The sequence below is a fragment of the Nyctibius grandis genome, chromosome 27 (assembly GCF_013368605.1).
Source record: "Nyctibius grandis isolate bNycGra1 chromosome 27, bNycGra1.pri, whole genome shotgun sequence".
NCBI lineage: Eukaryota > Metazoa > Chordata > Aves > Nyctibiiformes > Nyctibiidae > Nyctibius > Nyctibius grandis.
In genome coordinates this window covers 3882985-3906511 of record NC_090684.1, presented here as the reverse complement: position 1 = coordinate 3906511, position 23527 = coordinate 3882985, and the positions used below count along the sequence as shown (strand labels likewise).

The following is a 23527-nucleotide window of genomic DNA, read 5'->3' as shown; positions in this document are numbered from 1 at the left end:
AAATTAGATTAATTTTTGCATGGCTTTGCTAGCTACAGTGTCTCTTTTCCCCTCCGGCTCCTCTTGAACTCCATTTATCAGCGTGTGCTCTTCTGAAGTGTTTAAAGGTGATTTGATGTGGTGGAATCGAGATCCCAGTTTTGTCAGATATAAAAGCATTAAATACAGTAACAATAATGTATTGGGACTGTGAGAACGTTTGTTAACTTTGAGTAAAGCATAAAAGGTCTTTATTATGCTGGACACAGAGTTGCACTGGCTACAATGTCCTGCCTGGTGATAGGGTAAATCGGAGAGTCGCTAGCACAGCTGAACTCCCCACTGCTGAATACAGACTCTTATTAAATTGAAACTTTCAAACAAAGACAGATTGTAGAGGCGAAAATCATTGAAGTCAGCCATCTTCTCCACCAGTCTCACTACAGCGTGTTACGAGACGCGTTATTTTCTTACAGTCTGTGTTCTGATAAAAGAACTAAAGTGTGAAATGAGTTTAAATGTCGGGAGGTTTGTGCTTTAGTCGCTCTGCAAAATACCTGATTTTGTGGCTTCATATTGATAGAAAACATGAAAGAAAGTGCAGAGGCTGTTTCAGTAGCCAGTAGCTATAGATTGCCTTCTGGCAGCAGTACGCTGGCTGGGCCAAAAAACACGTATTTCACATCTTGTCTGCTGTTTCTCATTAAGTCTGCCAGCTTGATTGGCCTTAGGCTGGCGCGTGTGGGTAGGACTGTCTTTTCCTGGAAGCCTGGAAGGTTCGCGGCTCATTTTCTAATAACGTTGTAGCCCAGCTTCTAACAGTGCTGTAGCCCTTTTTGTCTTTGCTGTAATGCTTCATGGAGCCTCTTTCTAGGAATCACGTTCCTTACAGTGTAGCTACTCTTGTTTTATTTATGGGCGGTGGTGGTTGTTGTTTAGATCCACCATCGCATGAAAGAACCTGGGAATCCCTCAATCTCTGTGCTGTTAACTGGGAGTTAATTCTCTGCCTTATTTTGGTTGCCCAGTTTTTGCTTTGCAGAGCACCGTTATTTCTGGGGTAGGGGGGGAAGAAAAAAAAAACCTGATGTGAATACAACAGATTTGTACGTAATCAGATTGGTTTTAAGGTCAGCATTGTGTATCAGGGACTCCCAGATTTATCCCGGTGACAAACTCTTTTCCCATGGAGCTCCCAGCTCGGCGTGCGGCGGGCCGGGCAGCCTTAGATGTCTCGGCGTGTTTCCTGTCTCCTCCTGGGGAAAGTGGGGAGGCTGCTCTGGATTTGTTTGGGTTGTTGGTTGCTGCTTTGAAGGTTGCTTACCATGAGAGCTACAATCTAGCACTGTTTAGGAGCCCCTGCTGTAGACTTCAAACTTTGCTTGTTTTTCTAACCTTTCTCTTATTTCATTGGTTGTGTGTGAGAGCTGCTTCAGGGCTGCCTTGTGCCTTGCCAAAGAGGCTTGTGTTGCTCATTTCCCTGCTTTGAAATGACATAATTGTCTTTCAAATCCTGGAAAACAGAACTTGGCCATGTGATGTGATACCTGCAAATGCTTTTCCAAAAAGACTGCAAGACTTGGCTCCAAAATCTGCCCCCAAAATCCCTCAGAGGCCAAGAGTCTCAGTAGCCATCTTACACACAGTTGCCTGGCAAGAATAAAATGGAAATGTCAGCCTTTGTGTTTTGGCCTGATTAAAAAAATAAGTCATTTTTGGTATATTTTTTGTGACTTTTAAAATCTCTTCTTTAGTATATAGTCAAATCAATGTTTTTATGGAATAAAGAAGTTAGTGAACAAAAATTTAGGTGTTGAGGACATAGGAGCTACCAAGTGGTCCTTTAAAAAAAAAAAACCTGTGCTCTTTATTTTATAGAATTCAGTTGTATTGGGAAATGTTTGGTCTAATTGAGCGGTTGAATAACACTTTTGTCGTGTTATGTTGTGAAATGAAGATATATATTCTCTGTCTTGGCTTTTTGGTGACGTAGCATAAGGCTAACTTACACGTGTTTGTTTTGAAACTTAGAAAATAATTCTGACTTTGTTACGGCAGAAATACAAACTGTTACATCCCTCTTCTGCAGCCTGCTCAGCTGGTATCTTCGCTTCCACAGGTATTTTCTGTTCACCCATCCAGCTGTCGGGGGGGGAAAAGGTTTGTGCTGGGGAATGATTTCTTATCTTGGAAACAGCATTCGGGCTGTTCCGCCCAAATATTAATGGTTTTCAGAGAGAGGTGGTTTTTCAGCAGATCTTATTTTACTTTGGGGCAGTTTGTAGAATATCTGAATGACGTTGCCTTGTGAAAATATGGATTTGGGTTATAATGACCTTTTTACTTGCTGCCTTTGAATGGGTTGCATGTGTTGGGACACAGGACTTTTTTAGATGTGTGGTTTTGTTAAAACACAACAGCGTCTCACCCTCATTTTGAACTAGGCCCCTTTGTCTTGGGAGAGCTCATTGGTAGCAATATCCTGTTTAAAGTTGTTTTAAAAGAATGACCTTGTAGGGCATGTTTCCTGCTCTCTCTTGATGGGATTTCCTTTTTATTAAACAGGAAATAGTCTGATTACATAAAAGTGTGAGAATGACAGGTTTTTCCTTCCCAGCGAGGGTTGTTCATGGCAATTCTATTCAGAAAACTCTCAACTGCCAGAGCAGCTGAAGTTAATTTACTTTGCCTGAAACTGTTGTTTACACCTAAAAGTTCCTACTAGTGTGTTGCTGGAGCATTGTCTGAGTCTGAGCAGTCCAGCAGGCTTTCCTGTAGAAGTCTTTGTACAGGGATTTTCTTAGCAGATACTTTTTCTCACAAGTGGAAGGTGGCAGGAGTTCAATGGCATGAAGTGTGCTGTGCTGAGTTTCAAAGACCGGTTTCTGCAGCTTTTTTTAATCTGTTTTTTTTTCCTTTGAGTTGAAACTCTGAGTCGAAATCGGAAATGACAAAAGATGATGCTTTCTTACCTGGCAGAAAACGTGTACTTGAAATGTCCATTACTTTTCTTTTAACTTTGTCCTCAGAATCACCTGCTGACCTGAAGTTCGGAATTTCAGCCCAAGCTCTGCTGTGTACAGTACTGGTCATGAGTCAGGACAAAGTAAAAGCCCAGCAATGTAATAGGAAAAGGTACTGTGATAAGAGGCAGAGGTCAGCGGAGCGCATCATGTGCTGAGCCTGCAATGGCCAAATATTTGCAAACCAGAGGTGGCTGCTGGTGACAGTACAGCCCACGGTACCTGGCTGCTGTCCCGAGCCTTGAAGGCTCTGAGGATGAATGAAGTTTACATTCCCTATTTAGGCATGGCTTACTGGTCGTGTTTTATATGGACTGGATGTTTGGGGAAAGGAATTCTGTCTTCCTCTGGAAGAAGGCCAAACCCCACGGGATGTTACTGTAAAGGAAATGCTGTTCCGTTGCAGCCTAAGCCAGAAGATGGGTCAGGTAATAAGCATCTCCATTAGGAAACTGCAGAATTAAGGTAGCCCATTCAGCTTAATTAATTTCTAGTATGCATTGTTATTCCTTAATTCATTAGACAGATTGGGGAGTGCTCAGGGATTTAAATGGGGTCATTTGATAAATGTTTCTTCATGCTTTTCAGGATTGAGATGTGGGTTCTGACTGAAGCAGGAAGAGGAGGCTTTGAGACGTTATTATTGGTGGGATCTGTGGAAAATTGCTGTCACTTGAGAACACAGAGTTTAGTTCCAGACTTAGGAAAGGTTAGACCAGCAGTTGCCAAAACGTTTGTTGTGACCCCTCTTCAGTTTCTGCCTTAAGCTTTGCTACTCCTGGTTTGAGAGCTGTGGTTTGGACCCTCACAGGTCATCCATGTCTCCTCACCCCGGCGTGTTCTAGTCTGTTGGCCCCCCTCTTTTCCCTGAGCTGAGCAGGTGTGATGTGGGTAGCCCTGGAAAATGAAAAATCACTTTGCAGGGTGGTCAGTTGGCAGGTGAGAATTTTCAAAAAGATAAAAGAACTGGGAAACCCTGGGCATCTTACGCTTGTTTTTGTTTCAGAAGGTAGATTTTGAATTCTGTAGGTAGGTTTCCTCTTGATAATTGGTGAAAATCTTTTCATATCCTACTGGTAAATCAACATTTACACAGTAAAGCCTGGGATTTTAGTGTCTCGCACAGTTTAACTTCGAAATGTCTGATTGAAATTGTTACAGCTGGCCTGTAACCTAATTGGACTGGTATGTTGGAAAGTTTCTGGAGCAAGTGGCTTTGGCTCTAAGCTTTGCGCCAGTGAAATGACGAAGTGTAGCATGATGACTCTAATGAACAAGCTTTGTTTAGAGAGCTGAAAAACAGTATTAGTTTTGTTTTTAGTTTCCATCTCTGCTCACGGATGTATTGCAAGTAGATTTAATAAGCACAGTGTCTCGATGTTCTTTGGGAACATTTGTAGCCAGTTGAGATTGTTTGTTAGCTTTTTTGTTTCTGGAAGATGACAGAACAAAAGCTGAACTTGTAGAGAGCAGAATTGCACTGGAATAAAATGTTTCAAGAAAAACTGCCCCAAAGCATGCTTATGAAAAATTACTCCTGTGAAAGTGGTTGAACCATGTTCCTGATTCAAAAAAGTCTGTCCTTCTCTGCAGCCTTTTCCTAGGGTTTTTAAGTGGTTTAGTGTAGTCTTATATTTTACTTACATCTCATTGAACAACCTCATCTAAAACAAAAGTAACCAAGTGCTGGCTCCAGAGCCGAGCTCTTTGGTGCCTGCTGCAAAAGAAGAGGCAGACAGGGAAGTTAAAAATCTCTGTTAAAATAATTGCACATAAATATTTTAATTGGCAGTTACCTGGCTTGTATATGTCGTTAGTGTAACTGCAGAGGCAGAGAAGGCCAAAGGTACCAATAAAGTTAAATCAAGCTACTTCTGCAAAGGGTGAAGGCGCTGAGCAGCTTCTGTGCTGTCTTACGTTGTTGCATGATGTGTATCCCAAGCTGTCAAGACTATGTAGTGACTTAAGGTGCAGCAGTGAACTCTTGCCCTGTAAGTATTGTGATGCTGTATCACATAGCAAATCCTTGTTTTGGTATGCAGAGGCATAATTTATTCTGTGACACGTTGGAGCAGTGAGAAGGTAATGGCTGAAATGATTTGGAGCGTTGGAGTGCCTTGGTGTCACTGATAACGTAGTTTGCACAGCTGCCTGAAAGAGGCTAAGGAAATTGTGGAAAACGTGGAGTATTTTCAAGGACTTGCATAGGATTGGTCATGTTTGGAGGTGTGAGAGATGCAAAGACAACTTCTGCTCTTCAGCTGGGCTCTGAAAAGGAGGTTTGCCTTGAGTTTATACATCAGCTGCGCTCTCCTCTCCGCAGGTGCTGCTGGTGAGCAGTAGTCGTCATCCTGATCGATGGATTGTCCCTGGGGGTGGCATGGAGCCCGAGGAGGAGCCCAACGTGGCCGCTGTGCGAGAAGTCTGTGAAGAGGTGAGTGTTCGACAAGAACTTCGCTGCTGATGGTTAGCCAAGGTTCTGGGGATTTGTTTTTATCACTCTTGCTTGTTTTCCTTAAGGTGAAGAGGAATATAGGGTCGCTGGTGACATCCACATCATGTGTGGGAGGGAAACTGGAGTCCTAACTAAAGATAGTGTAGGAATGTAATTAAGGCTCTCGGTTGGAATGAACTTTTCCTCGCCTGATACCTTTAACTGAGAATAGGTAAAATTAAGCTATGGTCATTTCAATACATACCATGATACTCTCCATTTTGTTCTGTGTGAAGAACAGTTTCTTAAGAGAACTTCAAAAAAGTTCTCTTTTGTGGAGCTACCTAACACTTGGGTAGAAGGTAGAAATAAGACCTTATGAGCTCCAAAGACACTCCAAATATGGGGAGGAAGCTCAAGATGTTTTGGTCACATACATATTTTGAATTTTACGTGAAAAAGAGAAATTCATCATAAGAGTTATAAGCAACAATTCCTAATGTGTTCGTGTTTTTGGTTTTTTACTTGAAGCCATTTCAGAAAGGGGATCAAATAGCAGATTGAACAGATTGATGATCTGTGTGGAGAAGACGTATTTTTCTCTTAACGCTGGCAGAACAATTTTATTCTTCATAAGGAATTCAAAGCCAGCAAATGGCAGTTGACTGCATTGTATGTAAAACATGTCTTTAGAATTCATTTCTGAATATTATCAAATTGGAGAGATGCTTAGATTCGGAAACGGTTAAATGACTATATATGGATGACCAAGTAGGTTCACAGTTATATAAGGCAGGATTAAAAATGCTTTCAAGAGGGTTATAAATCTTTGTACTGCAGAACAGAAATCAAGAGCTAATTGATGGGACTTGGGAGGAAGCTTCTCCAGTAGTTGCTTTATTTAATTGTCTGGTATATGAAGGTTTTTCTCTGAAGTATTTGGAAGTACCTGCTGCTGTCTAACAAAATTCTGAATATTTGGGCCACTGGACTAATCTAATGTGGCAGTTCCTGAGTTGTGTGGTTTCTCTTTGGGTGTTTTTATAATCTAGCAGTTTACCAGAAAGATAGGAAAGTTTATACTGTCAAAGTTTATTTTTTTAAAATGTCTTTAGGTCCCTCTAGTACTGGGGATTGCTGCTTGCAAATTTTGTTTCCAGCTCGTAACACAGCTCCTGCTTTTTTAGTAACTCGGCAATCTTTCAAGCACATTACAAGCCAAAGTGAGTTTAACCAGAACAATAGAAATATTTTTAGCTGCAGACTCCTGCAGCTAATAACCCAATCATTATTAATAAAGTTATTTGATCCAGAAGTCAAGGGTTCATTCAGGAGATGCATGGCTTTGCCTTTCAAATCCTTAAAATAAATCTGTATCGACCCTCCCTTCCTCGGGCAGCGCAGCGCCTTGGAAGGGTTGCTCTCTTTCCATGACAGCTCGGTGGCTGAAAGGAAGCCTTGGCATGGGCTCAGTCTGCAGTGAAGAAACTGGTTTGGGCTGGCTGAGATAATCCCCTCTCGCTCAGCTGGTGTTCCCTCGCTCACGTGGACCGGTGCCGAATGAGAATGTAACTCAAACTGTGGCAGCCTGGCAGGGTTGAGTCATTCCCAGCGAAGCACCTCTCTGCTTGAACGCCGCTCGACAAACAGTAAACACGGAGAGCTCCAGAAGCAGGAGGGTTACCCCGACGGCTAACCTCTGCACACCTAGCACTGTGTGATGTGGATGCAGGGGGGGAATCCGAAATGGAGCTCTCGGATGCTGTTACGATAAAGGCTTTCCTGAAAGCCGTCTGCAGAGAGCAGCCTGTCACGTGTATAAAATTACTTGAGCGCTTCTGCAGCTAATGGTGAGGCTAGCTGACACGGGGGGAGAACGCAGGCCAGCTTTTAGGGGTGCAAGCCCTTCCTCAGATAGGTTTGTGTTGCAGTACGCTGCTTATGATCCGCACACAAAACTATAATGTACATCAACTGTCTCAAGCTCAGTGAGCTGTTCACTGTAAAATGTTGCTGGGGAATGTGCGTGCGGGAGGGGAGCGTTTGTTATATCACAGCTGTAACGCTGTAAAGGACTTCTGTGCACCCAGTTTCCCAGCTTATGCTATTGATTTGGCAGGGGAGGTATTTTAGGAGGCTGCTTGCTGGGCAGCTGGTGTGCATGCTAGCTGGTAATCCTTGTTCATCCTTTCACGGGAATCTAGGCTTTTTCAGGTAGGTTGTAGCTGACGCTGATTTCTGAGTAGGTTTGATGTCTTTGCTCCTCTCCTGGGGCAGGCATGTCTGTCACTCGCGAGGAAACGAGGTTCACTGAGCAGATAGAGCTTGCGTTGGGAGAGGGAGAATCCAGTTTCCTCCGTGTCGATGAACACAAAGTAATTTTTATCCTAAAAGAAGGTGGTTTGCGTGCTGGTCGAAGTTATGGAAGAAATTTGTGGACTTTCTTTCACTGACTTTGCTGTGCATTTTCTGTTTTAATAAGAGACAGTTGGAAGAGCTGGCAGGACTCATTACCCTTTCAGTTGCTTGTGGTCTTTGAAGATGACAATAGACTGTTTTTTCTCAATTCATTCTTTTTTGCATGGTATGCATTTGCTCTTTAAAATATGCTTCCCTAAACTAAGCTTTTTAACTTCTGCATTCACTGTTGTGATTTCATGGCGTATGCGTTTGAGTTTATCCATGGGATTGCTGGAATAATTGGCATGTAAAGAATTCTGACTCTTCCCTCTTTCTGATTTCCAAAATTTTAGAAGACTCTTCTGAAAATTAAATGTTGATTCTGAACGAAACCTGTGATCCCTCTGTCCCAGTTTGAGTTAAAGTCCTTGTCCTACTTTGAGATAGTCCTTATCTACATTAATCTGTACCAGCAGAAGTATTAAAGTAGACAGGTACCAACACTTGTCACGCTTGCCGTTGTCTGCATAAAATTTGAAGTGACTTGAGTTCTTGGGCGTTGTTTTTAGGCAAAGTGGCAGTAGACAACCACGCTAGCTCTGAATGAGAGCAGCCTTTTCAGAATAAAACCACTTATTTCTCACAGGGTGTTGAAAAATGATGTAATCAGTCTGCAACAGCTGTAAACTCCAGGTACATTCTAAAGTTCACCCTCTAGGAAAATGATGTGCCCTTTTACAGCAGTCATTAGCACCAATATAGTATATTTTTTGCTTCTTCATGCTTGGATTTTTTTTGCTGTTGCATTCTCTCCTCAAAACTAATTTTGTGTTAGGAATGAGGGTTTTTTAATGGGTGTGAGCAACTGGTGAAGAACATGTTTTAGAAATAGATGCCTTAAATTAAACTTCTTATAGAGTGACTTTGAAAAAAGCCTCCACACTCATCTGTTAAACCCAAAGGCATTTCATTTTGCACTTACAGCATCTTTCACATCCTGACCTTTAAATACTTAGCAAATGTCAAGTTCTATAAAATTATGGGAGTGTTAGTCGTGCTTTCTTCATGGGAATCAAAAGCCAGATAAGTTGTGGTTCATCTGTGATCAAACAGGCAGTTGATGCCGATATCAAAAATAGCCCATCGTGATAGTACTTTGATCTGGTTGCCAGGCCTCTCTTTTTTTTTTTCCTTTTCCCCTCTTAAATATGCTTTATAAATAGTCCTTTGTTTCATGTATTTTGTTAGTGATGTAGAATATAAACATTGGTATCTTTCAGTGCTAAAATAGGAAGACTTTTGGGTTTACATATTGCAAGGACCACGGATGAATGACTGAGATGATGGCGTTGAACTCTTCCAAGATTTAGTAATATTCAGGGCAAATAGTGGACCAGGTTCACGACTGTCTGTTACCCCGTGTACCCAAACCTCATAAAAATGAGTGCAGCGTCTTCACGTTCTTCGCTCTCTCATGGTATTTCATTTCTACTTCACAAATGTAAAAGCATGTATAGGTTGTAATGCAGTAAAGAATTAGATGAGTAAGTACAACCCTCTCTGAGACACAGCAGAGACAGCAAGAAAATTTGCCTCGCAGGTCTGTAATTGGTGTCTTTAGAACTTGTCCAAGCTAGCAGTCTTTATGGGTGTGATTTATTACCTTCAGCACTGCAAGCATTAGAGCAAAGATTTGGGTGTTTTACCACAGTCCTCTTGCCCAGCAGTAATCTGTAGTAGATGCAGGCTTTGAGCCTAATAGAGCAAAGTAAAATAGCTGAAATTCCAACCCACATTTTCCTTAGCTCAGATGGAAGGAAATAAAAGCTGTCCCTAGGAACAGATGGTGTTGCTGCAGGCTGCTTTCTGCATCTGACCCGAACTTATTTTCAGCTTTGAAACCTGAACCTGCTGTTCTTGGATGTCTTCAGTAATTTTTCTTTATTAAAACAAGTTGTTCCATGAGCGGCAGAACTAGTAAAGCTTCATTTCCTCCAGATTTTTGTTCCTTGTCCGGAACGCCCAGCCCACCCCTCTGGGCATGCGGCAGCGGTTTGAAGCCCTGTGCTGTTTGGGGGCAGCTGGCTGTTGCTGTGACATTGAGGCACTATTGCCAGATCTGTCTTTTCCTCGGACACTGGAAACTGATTTGGATCTGCGGAGCGGTGAAAAAGCAGTTCATTTTGCAAGCTCTGTCTGTCCTCTTTTATACCCGAGCTTGCCTCTTCCTGGAGAATACTGTCGTTTGATTAATTCGCTTTATTTTCACACCTGCAGATGGAACAGTTGGTGCTGGTGCTCTCCTACCCCTTACTGATAGGTTTAGTGGTGTCCTCCTAGGACAGGCGTGTATTTTGAGGACTGCAGCACGGGCTCAGTATGCAGCACTTCTAATGCTTGATGAGGGAACATGTGCCCAAATAAATGGTGCTGTCTCTGCCAGACACTGTTGTGGCCCATGAGGGCGAAGGATTCTCAATCCATTTACTACCAAGGAGAAAATTCCTGAGTCATCTGGTGCAAATTAAGATTTAGATCCAGCTTCAATCCTGGATGAGCCTGTGACTATGCTTTTAACTTTCCAAGAAAATGCTCCTTGTCCTGCAGTGAAGATGAGTTGAGAAGGTGCTCATAGGAAAGCAAGAGGTATGGAGCTTGCCCAAAGAGGAGCCTGGCAGTTTTGTTGCTCGTTTGGTAGTGATAACAGCTATAGATTATTTTCTGACATGTCTTGGGCAGCTTTTGTGTTAGAAACTTGCATAAGACTGTGAATTCCACTTCGATGTTTGTTTGTTCCATTAAAGGAGGTACACGATTGTACAGAGACTATGACTTTCCTATTTGTGTGTGAATTAAGTGCTTTATCAAAAATAGGTGTGTAACAATCCAGTCGGTCTGTGTTAAATGTCCTATATGTTGTCTTTAAAATCCCCTATACCAGTAAGATAGGATGAGAGAGCCGTTGGTCTGCAGGATGTAAGGGTTGATGTGCTTTGCAGTCTTTGGTAAGGAATCTCTCTATAAAATCAGCCCAACATTTGTTTGAATCAAACCATTAATTTATGTCACCGTTTACTACTACATGTGGTAGATTCATACGTGAAGAAAACCTTAGGATGTTTTTGAGTTGTCTATTGATAATTCAATGTGATTTTCCTCCAGCATGGGTTTGTCTTGGCATCGCTTTTTGCGCCTTTTTGGGTGAATAAGACTAGGCAGAATGGAGAAGGATGATCTTTGTTTGCAGGCAGGACGTTATTTCCGTCGCCTCTGTGCTTAACCAGAACAGGAGGAAGGGCTCCTCACCTGCCTGGGTTACTTCAAGCACAGGTTTAGAGCTGGGGACAAACTGCTTGGGAGGCTGGTTGTGCAGTATTCGTGCTTAGTGTCCAGGCTGGCTAGCTGCCTGGAGATAAATTTGTTTCTAATCAGACTTGAGAGTTTGCTAAACCATCACAACAACATCCCTGGCTTTTGTTTCAGTGCCTCTGCAGGTGAGTAAGGAAAGCAAAAATTCAATAGCCTTCTCCAAGAACAAGTGAAGAAAATTGGCTTAAGACGGTTGTTTACCTGAAATATTTGATTACACTTCACCTTTTAATATATTTATTTATGTATGTTGTGAAGGTGGAAGCCTTCTGTTCCTCTCTGTGTTATGGTTGCTTGTCTGAAAAAAAAAAAGCCCACCATTTGAGGCTGCTGAAGGAGTTCTTTGAATGAAATTCATTTGAAGTATTTGCCTTCCAGTTCACTTCTGAGAGAGATGAGTCCAGGTTAGCAGCAGCAGTTTTGCAGATGAGGTAAAATCACTCATCTGCAAAGGTCAAACCCAGTTATCTGTCCTAGCCACGCTGGCGTGCGCATACACGCGTACACTGACCTTCATGGAATTGCTATTTGACTCCAGAAATAGCCTTGTGGTTAATAGTCAGTGGTCCACCTGTGGCCTGAGCAGAATGTCAGAAACACTGATGAGATAATAAATTTTGAATCCAAAAACAACATAAAAGATTCAGTTGAAAAGCTCCTTCCGAGAATTAAAGGTCAGGGAGCGTGTTACAGACCGAATTATAGATTTCTGTGAATCCTTGTAGTAGGGGGAGCTACAAATCCTTTTCTCTTGGGGCAGTTCTACCATCAGCTGTTGTTAGAAGCAATAGTGAGGCGTGCTCTGGCTGTGGAGGTTGGTATCTGTGTGTGTTCATTCAGTAGGCTGGGAACTTCACCTGTTAATGAATAAAAGTTCTTCCTTTCTAAAAGCATATGACTGGTTGGTAGCTGAAAATGTGGGAAATGGTGTAGCTCAGCTGCTCAGGACAGAGGATTTTTCTTATCATTAAGTATTTCGTTGCCCTCACCCAAATATCTTTTTTTAAATAAAAAAAGCCTGATATAATCACATCTCTATCTCGTCTGCAAGAGCAGAGGCACTATTTTCCTGAACTCTTTAGGATGTGTTCCAGCTGCCAGAGACGACAGCCGAATCTACCTTCCAAACGTGGCTGGGTTGTAGGCCAGGATGTGTGTGTTGTTTCAGACCAATTAAGTCATGGAGCAAAATCTCATCTTGTCTGTAGCACTTGAGTTCCTACCATTTACAGTCATAAAAAAAAAAAAAAGGAGTGTAAATCATTGGGGAAAAAAGGGGGGGTCTGGGGGCAGGAGAAGACAAAACTATTGCTTAGATCTTCTCTTAATTTGTGTCTGTGCTTGATTCAAAAATCTTCTTTCAATGCGCCTCTGCGTTTTGTGTTGTATCAAAAATAGGAGGCCACATGACAACGTTGAAAGTATTTTGTGTTTATCTTAGCTTGCTTCAAATGTATTTCAGGGATGCCCTGCATGCTTGGTAGCTGTCATCTTGCTTTGATGGTGTAAGGGGATGTCCTATCCATACTTTAAAGTTATTTTCTTAAACTGTAATTTTAAAGAGAAAAAACTGCTAAACCCCAAAGCAAATTTTATCCGTGCTTAGACTATAATAAACTTTAGAAGAGATTCTGGTCATTCAGGGTATATTGGTATGCGCTTAGTAACTCATCAAATAGGTCTTTTTCCTCCAGATTGAATCCCAAATGGTTTGAATATAGAAAAAGAAGAAAAAATTCCTGGGAATGCATACATGGTTAGAGCTCGTGATACATTTGTGTCATTTTTATTGTGACCGTGTTGTTTTCAGATTAACAGAATTTTACAGCATTTGCTTCCTGTTCTAAAGGAACAAATAAGGAAATATGCACTGACCTGTTGTTAAAGCATGGTTTTTTCTCTTTGAACTTTCCATAGGCTGGAGTGAAAGGGACGTTAGGAAGATTAGTGGGAATCTTTGAGGTAAGTTTCAGACATTGAGGCTGTGAAATTTTGATGTAAAAAATTGTCTTGGAGTAAAACCACTACCTGGTTTGTGAAGTAAACTAGGTGACTTGTTTGGAAAAAAAGCTTGTAACTCCCTTTTTAAATAAAAATGTATGCTGATCTTTCCAGTGATATTGATCATCTGCAATTTCCACTTCAGTTAAAACCATTAACAGTAAGCCAATGTCACAGGGAATATTCTCAGTGCCTTCATACCTTTCTTGCTGCCACAAAAGGCCACCCAGCAGCTGGGGAGCAGTGGCTCTCCTTTGTTCTTTAGCACATACTGTCACCCGTTGCCAAACTGGCCTCTGCAACGTGGTGAAGCGTGTGCAGCAACACCTGATGAGTGAGACACAGTCAACAGGTACCAGCCACAGCTCTTTCGACAGTTGGGTTTTCACGGACTGTTTCAGAGTTGTGTGAAATAGATAAAAATCTTTCCTGTGGTGTTTTTTTTCCAGCTGAGGAACTGATTTATAAGCATATCCATCCACCAAATACTGCCTTGCACATTAGGAACTAGACTTTTTGGCTGCAATCCCTATTAATACTTGTGGACCTCTCGTTTAAAACACAGTAATTTTTAATAGCTAAGAACAAGCTATAACGTGAGAGAAACTGCATCATAGTGAGGCAGCTCGCAACTTGTAGTCACCTTGTGCCCACCTGCTTTTTCTCCTCTGGTCGCTTTGTTGTTATTCTGTTCCCTTTGCCTTCTAGAACCGGGACAGGAAACACAGGACATATGTTTACGTACTTATCGTCACAGAAGTGTTGGAAGACTGGGAGGACTCTGTCAATATTGGTAAGCTCTTTGTGCTTGCTAGCATTACCTGGTTGGACGCAGACGAAACACGTCAGCTTAGCATCCCTCTGGGAGCTGGAATCCTTGTGAGAGTGGTCGAGAACGGTGCAGTGATGTGTCCTTTGGTTGCTTGGGAAAAAAAAATAGTGGTCAAATTGATGCTTTTGGAACCTCTGTGGCCCAGGAGAAGTCAATTCAGCCAAACAGCTGCCTCTATAAAAATTTAATTCTTGCACTTCAAGATACTAAGCGAAGAGCATAAAGAGCTGTCCTTTCTAAGGCTAGAAGGAAATATCTCTGGGCAGCGTGGATTAATCAATTCTCCATTATCTTTTGAAATCTTTGTGTTTAAATTTGTGTCAGATTCCCAAATGAAAATGAACCTGTTGTTCCCCATGAGGTTTGTCAATAGCACTGTAGCATCTGTGACTTGGCTTTCATCAGGCTGTGTAGGGGAGAGTTTTTATGGGAAGAGTAAGAAATGAGTGCTCTCTGCCAAAAATTGAGGTTCAATTGCAAATTGATAGAAGTTGGGTGGTGGTTGGTGTGTGTCGTTGTGTATTGTCTTAATGAGTAACTGACTTGAACAGCAATTGCAGAAATAGCAAAATAAATGTGTTTTTTTTTAAATTAGGGAATGCAAGACTGGTTTGTTTGGACAGTGGCTGTACTGCCCTAAACAAATACCCCTCATGGGGATAGAGTAGCCATCCGTGTGGTGTGTGCAGTAGGTAGCCCTCGACATCAGGGAACACGGAGAGAAAATTTTGCGGTGTCTTTTGAACTGAGGCTTTGCTAAACGGTGAAATTATCACGTGCACTAATGCTGCGAGAATAATGAATGAGAGCCAATAATGTTTAAACATAGAAAGGACAACATCGTTTTGTTGCATGTACTGATTTTTCTGTTTACCCACAGGAAGGAAAAGGGAATGGTTTAAGATAGAAGATGCCATAAAAGTTCTGCAGTATCATAAACCAGTGCAGGCCTCGTATTTTGAAACCTTGAGGCAAGGTTGTTTGGCAAACAACGGCACTCCTGTCATGACCACGACGTACTCTGAGAGCTCCGTGTCTGACATCAGATGACTGAAGACGTCCCTAGGAGAGAAATTTTGAAAAAAAACCAGACTGAAACATGGATTTCCCTCCCCCCTCCCCTTTTTCACATGCCTCCTCTATCAAACAAGGCATGGGCAGCAGCCTGTGGCAGAGCAAGTGTTAAGAGTGCTGCAATTTAGTGCAAGGTGGGATTTTTTTTTGTTGGCTTTTTTTTTTGCTTTTTTTGGATATGTATTTTGTAAAATACATTTTGTGCATGAAGTGCCCCTTCCCCGTGACACCGCTTCCATGGCCTGGCGAGCGAGGCTGCCAGTTTCACCTCTGCCTTGTGTTCTGAAGTGTCCCGTTTGTGTCATCCCAGCCATAGCCACTTTTCTTTTTTTAATTAAAAGACTTCAAATGTGAGATCAGCTCTTTAAGTCTTAGTCTGTACTGTAAGGTGCTGTTCAGACCTGTGTGGTGGTCTCTTGCAGCACATATGTATAAACTTTTTTTAGATGGAGAATCTAACATTTTAATTTTGCGGGACATTTTTTAATCCTGGTCTGCTTCTGAAAAGAAGGGTTCATAATTAATCTGTTTGCCTTTTGTTCTGTTTTTTTTAAAAAAATACACATTCTGTGACAGTGCTTGTGGCTGGGCCAGTTTACTCCCCATTCAGTATCTCCTGATTTAGTGCAGTGACACTTAAAGTTGAGGGCAGAGTTGCGATCACCTGCAGACATCCCTGCTGCTCCGTTGCTTCTCCTACAGCTTCCGCCAATGTTTCTGCATTTACATCAAAATGAAATGAGAAGGAGTTGGTCTTTTCACACTTGGCCAAAAATAAATAGCCTCAGAAACGCTACGATAGAAACTGAATTTCATTGTCTGTGGTAGGAATCAGGGATTCAAAGTGGGGTCAAAGTCTGACAAACTGGAGCATCGATCACCAACGCTGTTCTGCTGATCCTGCTGCGTTCTGCTGATGTCTCTTCTTGTCCACATGCCTTATACCGTGCTGAACTGGAGACTTGTAATTTGTGCTAAAGCATCGGATTGTACTTACTGAGTGTTACTGCACGACCCCTCGGTTGGCTAACCATGGGTGTCCCTGAAAAGAAGTCCTGGGGGGAAAAAACTCAGGTGTTCAATCTCTTGTCTTGTGGTTCTGCAGCACTTACAATTGCACCATGGAGCATGCTCAACGTGTTTAAACTCTCCCTCCGTGAAAGGTACAGCTGACTCCCGAGCAGAATTGCTAGTTGGAGAAGTATACCGGTGAACAGGATAGTTCCCCTGATGCATTGGCACACTTCACTTTCTTTTTTTGTTGTTGTTGTTTTTATTGATGTGAGTTTCATGCTGTCTTGATTTGCCAACAGTGTTGTCTGGTTGGGAAATAAAATGGGAAGGGCTGGGGCTGGGGGGTGGTGGTTTGGGACAGGTACAAGTTTTGGGAGGGGCATTAATTAATCCCTGGCTTGGGACGAGAAGTAGTTGCTGAATTCAGTAACTTCTCCTTTGTCAGAGCATAGCCAAGATGTGAAATTAAATCTGCAGTACTCTTTTTTTTTTTTTTCCTTTTTTTCCCCTCCTCTTTATTTAACAAAAAATATTCTAATAAATACTCACTGTTCCAGAGTTTTCTCTCTTCCCGAGAAGCGCTTACAATATGAAAACCTGCTAGAAATATCCATGGAGCCTGGGACAAGGGGGAATGGTATCCTTGCTGGTTTGGCAAGAAGCTGTTCAGTTTAAGATCCTGTTCTGTTCCTTTCCTTGTTCTCCTTGCTTTCAGCGGTGTGGAGCAGCAAGGCCAAAAGCAGTGCCAGTGATCGCTAACATGAAAAACCACGCATAAGAAAAAGCCGAGAGGCATTATTCAAGGAGTAGCTTGAAACCGAGCATCTGGAATCGAGCCTAAATTACACCAGTTCAGTTCACTTCAACTTAGAGACGAATGTACAATCCTTTCTTACTCTGTGCTGATCGGCCTGAACCAAACTCTCAAAAAAAAGGGCTTGAATATTCTATCTGGAAGCATACAAGAAATTCAGTCCGCTGTTACCAAGCCGAGTGGCACCTAACACAGCCATCTACTGCCTTCAACTGAGTCTTTGTCTTTACTGTACAGATTAGTATGTTGAAAATGCTTTGCAACAAAACAGCTGGTACTCCTGAAAAGAGTAACTGCAGTTTTAATATCAAACAGCATGCACCCTTTTGTTTTTCAACTAAAAATGTTTTTACAGGGCTGTTAAACTGACAATTTAGGGTAGAATGTTGTTAATGACTTGCTAATGGCTTATTTGTTTGGGTCAGAAAAATAAATTGTGCCAAGAAAGTGTTTTAATGTGGCATGAATTGATGCTGTTAACACAGTAACATGGCTGATATTATGCCTTCTGAACTGGAAATAGCTCCTGGGGTAGAAATAGCCTTTATTCAACAGATGTGGATTTCAAACCAGGCCTTAGTCCTGCCCTACCTGGATCTCTTCCTGCACCACACGAGCTCCCGTCTTCCTCAGCATCTGAGGTTCTTCTCCAGTCACTGGTGTAGCAGTTTAAGCGATTTTATCCAAAATGATGTTAAATTGGTTTGGGACCGACAATCAAGCTACCTTTATTAGTGACAAAAGAGTTGTTCTGAGGGTGACACGCGCTTTGGGTTTCTCAGTACGGACTAGTGCCTGCTTGGTTAAACCGCTTAGGGCTGCTGTCGTGACCAACTGCTAAAAAACCTTGTAGGATTAGTCTCGGGCTTCCAGCGTTGCTAAAACTGGTGCTACATTGAGCTGGTGTTGGAGATAGTGGGATTCTTACCTCAAACCATGCAGTGTCTAGCCTGACCCCCTAAATAGAGCATTACAGTGTGTCTCAGCTTTCTGTTGAAGAATAACATTCTTAGTTTGGCTTTCAACACAGCTTTGTTCTTACTTGGCACTGATGTATTCGTAGGTAAAACAGGAACACCAATGCTTCATTTAGACATCCTGCAAGGTCGCAGTAAATTCATCAAGTCACCCTCAAGTTGCAGGTTTCAGATGCTTGTCTGGGTTCTCTGAAATCCGGTTTGGGATAAATGCCAGGTGTTGGTGGTGCACAGCCTCCAGCTCAGAGGGGCTACTGTTAGTTACCTTTTGGCACACCTCTGAACTCTGGGGTCTCCTGAAAAACTTCACTGTCCTCTGCAACTTCTTAGCAGTTGGGCAATTTTGCTAATAAGATTACTTTGTCCCTCCCTGCTTTTCCTCTGTGTATTCGTGGTATCTACAAGGACACCTCACTCTTGATACATCAAGAAGCAAGTCTGCCTGCAGTGAGGAAGAGGAGGAAAGTTATTGGCCTTTGCAACACTCAAGGACTGGATTTCTCTATGCACCGAAGCGTCACCTCAGGGTTGCAAGATGAGGGATGAAGTAAGAGGAAGAGGGAGACCCGCTGCTCAGCGCAGGGAGGTTCTCTGAGCAGCTCCCACCCTTCAGTGTCGATTCGCTTCCTCTGGTATTGTCAAAATTAGAAATCCTTGTATGTCGGAGTTGCATCCTGCCAGCTGGATTTTTAAATGTATTTGAGACAGTAGTGGGAGAAGAGAAGTGCATTCAGCACTTAGGCACCACTGCTTAGTGTGAGGATCTTTTAAACCTCAAAATATTTACAAAAATCTGGATCTCTGTCACTGGGAGCGTTTGACAGACCAGCTTGGATTACTGCTGTGGCAGGAGAGTGTTATCTGGTGGTTTAAGCCAGTTCTGGGTGGCGGGTATACTGGCATTTGTTGACTCCAGGATGGGAGCAGGAGAAAAAGGAAGACACCCCTGGGGTACCGATGTCTCCAGCGGCTGCTGCTTGGTTCTCGCAGCAGGATTTGTCAGATCATTTCTGATGATCTTAAATGATGTGTAAAACTCCAGAGGCAGGTGGACGTCCCTCTGTAGGAGAGTGCCAAGTGTAATTAAACTTCGTGGAGCTGAAATCGTACGTATGGAGCTCTAGGAAGTCTCTCAAATAAGGTTTTGGTCTGGTGGAACAGGGATTTCCAGGCATTGGTTAACGTCAGCTGAGAAATGTGCGTGGTAGATAACGTACAGCACCTTTGTCTTGAAGTGGTTACTGCAAGACGGCTTTTGGGTTTCAACTTTGACTCGGTTCACGCTGAGGCTTTGCAAAGGCGTGTTTCAAAAGGAGGAAACTTTTTTCTGTTCGAAGTAGCGCGATTCATTTCCTATTTTGTGACGCTTGCCCACAGTTTTTAATAGGTGAGTGGCAGGGCTGTGCGAGGCTGCAGGGTGACACTGCCGGGCCGGGAGGTGACGCCTTTCCCTGGGAGATGCCTCGAGAAGAGTGAAAGAAGGTGGGTTTTTTTTTTCCATTCTCCCTGAAATCTGGCATTCAGTGCTGTTAAAGTACTTTTGCTCTTCACAAAGATGTCTTGGTTGCTTCACAAAGATGGATTGTTTAACTCCAGACAATAGTTTTATTGGCAATAGAGGAACTCGGTGTTGTTACAAAGCCGGGGAGGCTTGTGCCTCCTTTATCTTTGCACAGTGTTTCTACTTCTTACCAGCACTGGATGAGCTGTGTTGTGCTCTCGTAGGGTGAGCCAGAGCTGCTCCGGCAGAGCTCGGCAAACCCTTGCTCACAACTGCAGTGACTTCTTAGCAGTACGAGGGGTTGGCATTTGCCTCTCTGGGGTTGGCATTTGCTCTCCACGTGTATCATTCCTTTGAGTTAATGGCTGCTTTGCAAACTAAAAAAAATTAGGTTTTTTTATTTTTTCAAATTGAAAACACATTAGACTTTGAACAGTAAAAGCTCTTTAGGACGGAGGCAGTGAGAGCTGAGAGGGTGCAGGACGTGATGGCAGTCTTTCTCACCGTGAGCACTGGGTAGGGTAAAGATCACTTGCTCACGATTTTGAACTCAGAAGAAGGCACGTAGCCTCTGGTTTTACAGCTGAAATACCTTGAGATGAATCTGTCGAGAGGGTGTTGGAATGAGGCTGTTCAGTGAACGTGGGGCGGTTGCATCACCTGTCGCAAGAAGATAACGCGAAGTTGCTGATGGTCGGCTCGCTTGGTTGTGTTCAATGCTGGTAAACAGAGCTGGAGTCGTGGACTGGTGTTACTGATAAACCGAATGGAAGGGGATAAAAATATGGGCTTTAACGGAGGGGCACTTCAGAATGAGCTGTTTTTAAGCTGCTGTGTGCATCAGATGGAGAGAGTATATTTGGCTGCTTAGTCTTGCTGTTTCTTCCCCCGTCCCTTGCTCGTGTTCAGCACGGTGAGGTGCGAGAATACTTGGGAGTGGCTGGTGGTTCTTGTTAGTGAACGTGCTGTGATTTAACTGAGTTCTTTGTGCGTTGCACTGTAAGAACCTGCCCGATGTACAGGTGAAGGGAGCCCAGCCAGGGCTCTTGGATCATGTCTCTTGCCTTGCTTTGCCGCAGGAAGGTGGCACGGCCAGGTGAATGTGTGGGCTGTCTCTCTGCATCTTTTAAAAATACATCCTTGGGGATTTGTGTCCTTCTGTTCTGGGGACACGGTTCCTTCTGAGGTTGGTTTGGTTCCAGCTTAGCAAGGCAGGTGTGTTCTCTAACAGCTGTGCTGCGAAATACAACCGCCGGGTGCTGCTGGTGGGGAAGGAGCAGAGCCTTCCCTGGGGGGTTCTGCTTCAGAGCCCCCCACCCATGGGTGCCTGGGGAGGGAGCACCCGGCCACCCTGCTGCAGCTCCTCCCGCTACGGCCTGCGGTCTCGCTGCTCTGGAGGAAGGTAGGAGCTCTGCTTTGGGGGCTGGAAGGGAACTGTGGTTTAGGCATTCTCATCAGCTTTTGTACTCGGCAGGTGGACGCTGTGTGCACCTCCCAGACTTCTGTTGAGCGAGAAGGCGGCTGAATTCAGCGTGATCTTGAACGTGCCTTAAAGCAAACTCTATAAACTGAGAAATCAAAAGGGATCGGAATCCGCTAGTGTTGCTTTTTCGCCTTGTGCAGGCACAAAGTATTCAGTGGCTTCAAATGTGGGTAGGGAATGTCAGGAATCCTCAGTTCTCTTACAAACGTAGCCCAGACTTCAGGCCTCTGTCTCTGCTTTTCCATGCAGAAAATGTGCTCACCGTTTTGCAACACGCTGGTTGCTCCAAAAGAGCAAAATATTTGAAGCTGCACAGATCAAATGTTTGCCTCTCCCAGTTATAACGACTTCAGATTCTCTTGCTCATTCTCAGAAACGCTGTTCTATCCCACACGGATGTTTTGTGCTTTTCAGACAGCCGGGTGCGAGGTTTGTACCTGTGCAAAGCATCCAGTGAAAGGAAGCGTGGGTGAGCGGGGAGTGTTGTGAAAGACAGGCTGGAATATTTTACTTGCCCAGAGCAGACGGTACGGCTGGTGCCGATTCTCCAGAGGATCAAAATCCATTGGTCTCTTTAGCCAGATTTGCACCAAGAAATGAAGTTGTTGCAGACGCTTGTTGGTGTGAAGAGCTTTTATCTTATAAATATATTCTTTTGATAATTCACCAGCTGCTCTGGTCCTGGCTGGGTTTTCCCTCCTGGCTCTGTTCTTCCTGCTTAATAAGGTACCATCATCTCCTGGCTGCAGCACAGCCTGGGGATGCAGGTGACCTCGCTCCTGGTGTACTCTCATCGTGTCTCAGTGTTGGAGGCTACAACGTACGTGTATATACAGATGTTCCTCGCTTTTCTCAACGTTAGAATGAATTGAATACGGTTAGAGAGGACTCTTGGCTTCAGTGGTGGATGGTGTGTACATACGTGTCGTGTTTTACTGGGTATAGTGTCTGGAGGTCTGTACATAATTGAGAGAGGTGTAGGTGGGTGAAAAAGAACACTTAACTGGATTGAAGATGTATTTAGGAGACTTGTAAAATCTCTTTTTGGTGCTAGTTGATAGGGGTTTTTTTCCTTTCTATTTTTTTTTTGGTGGGAAAGTGAGAATTTTGAAGCTGTACTTGAGAAATTGGCTCTAGAATTGCCTCAAATTAACCTTGGGAGGTCCAAGAGTGTTTGCTGAACTTCCTGTATGTCCTATTTTATATTTATTAAATCAGAAGATCTGGAACGATCACTTTGCATTTTCTGCTCAGTCTTTTCATGAACTCTCTGTACCTGAGACTCCCTGGCAGCACCCCCGCGCTGGGAGAGCAGGATCCCAGACCCCGTCAGAGCGTGGGGGATAAATAACCAGGGTCCATCACCCTGCGAAGGGCACGAGCTGGGTGTCAGTGGGTGTGAGCACGTCTGCCTTAGGCTTTTCCATTCCTTATCGAACCGAGATACCTCTGAGATCAAAGCTGCGGGGCTTTGACTGTCTCTTCTGTTCCTGTCTGAGCTGGTACGTTCGAAGTCACCTCCGTGACCAAGGGTTAAGACTTCGATACCGATCCAGGTACCGACCTGCACCGACCGGCATTTCAGCTGATGCTTTTTCTTACTGACTTGGACTTGTTCTTACTTACGACACATTTGTTCAAAGTCAAATGCGTTCAGTAGAAAACACGTTTCGTTTTCTTTGAGGCTCAGATCTTCCTTCGAGCCTATGAATAATGCAGGTGCTCTCTTGCTCCTGCTCAGTCCTGGCTGGCAGGTATAGCAGATACCTGCATAATTCTGACCTTATCATCCATAGTGGTTCCAGGAAGACCGGAGGGCTCGCTGTCCACCCCACCCTCAGCTCTGGTATCGTTACAACCCCCCCGTCCCTCTTCTGCGATGAGTCTTGGTGTGTTTGGAGCCAGATGTTGAGAGGGTGGGAAGCCGCGCTGATGGGCGGCGGCTGGCGGTCCGGTTCCTTTCTCAAGGTGTTGCCTCGGAGTTGTGCGCGAGGGGGAGGTCATCACTGTCTTTAAAAAAAAATTTCATGGATGCAAGTTTGACAAGAGCGTAGGCTGTAATCTAGTGCCAACCAATAAACACGCCAGTATTTCACACTCGGCTCCTTGCTGCGTGGTCTCTCTTCTTCCCAGTGCCGTTACCCACGGCTGTGAACTTGGGCATCGGGCACTAACATGTCACCAGAGGAGAAAGCCCTCCCTTAAGTGACTTGGTATATTCACGGTGTGGAGAAGAAGATTTGGAGGGATGTTACCAACAGCCTGATGTTGCGAGGGGCTCATATGCCAAGTGCACGTGTCCTGGTTTGGAGATCCATCTCTTTGCCGTTGCAAATTCCCGTTGGGATCTGAACGCAGCCGGGCTCCTCCTGCACCGCGTTATCGCAGCGAGGGAAAACACTAATCTCTGCTGACGGTGGAGTTAACGCCTTTGTGGGCGAGTGACGAGGCAGAGGGGTGGGTGGCAGCGCTTCCCCCCCACCCTGGGATTTCTGGCCGGGTGAGCAGCCCGAGGGATGCGCTGGCTGGAAATCCGGCCACTCGCGCTGAGCTGCTTAAACAGGAGCTTAGTGGCTCAGCAAAGCCGTCCCCAATTACCTGCAGCGGAGCAGAGGGGGCTGATGGC

General features: G+C 43.8%; 1 protein-coding gene across 1 annotated transcript in view; it reads left to right on the top strand.

Moving 5' to 3' along the window:
* NUDT3 (nudix hydrolase 3) overlaps positions 1 to 22136 on the top strand; it is a 29559-nt gene extending 7423 nt beyond the window's left edge. The window contains exons 2-5 of the mRNA XM_068419291.1: positions 5326 to 5436; positions 13123 to 13167; positions 13915 to 13999; positions 14919 to 22136. Coding sequence (XP_068275392.1) covers positions 5326 to 5436; positions 13123 to 13167; positions 13915 to 13999; positions 14919 to 15088 — 411 coding nt within the window. The 3' untranslated portion in view covers positions 15089 to 22136. The remainder of the gene's footprint in view (positions 1 to 5325; positions 5437 to 13122; positions 13168 to 13914; positions 14000 to 14918) is intronic.
* The last annotated feature ends 1391 nt before the right edge of the window (positions 22137 to 23527 follow it).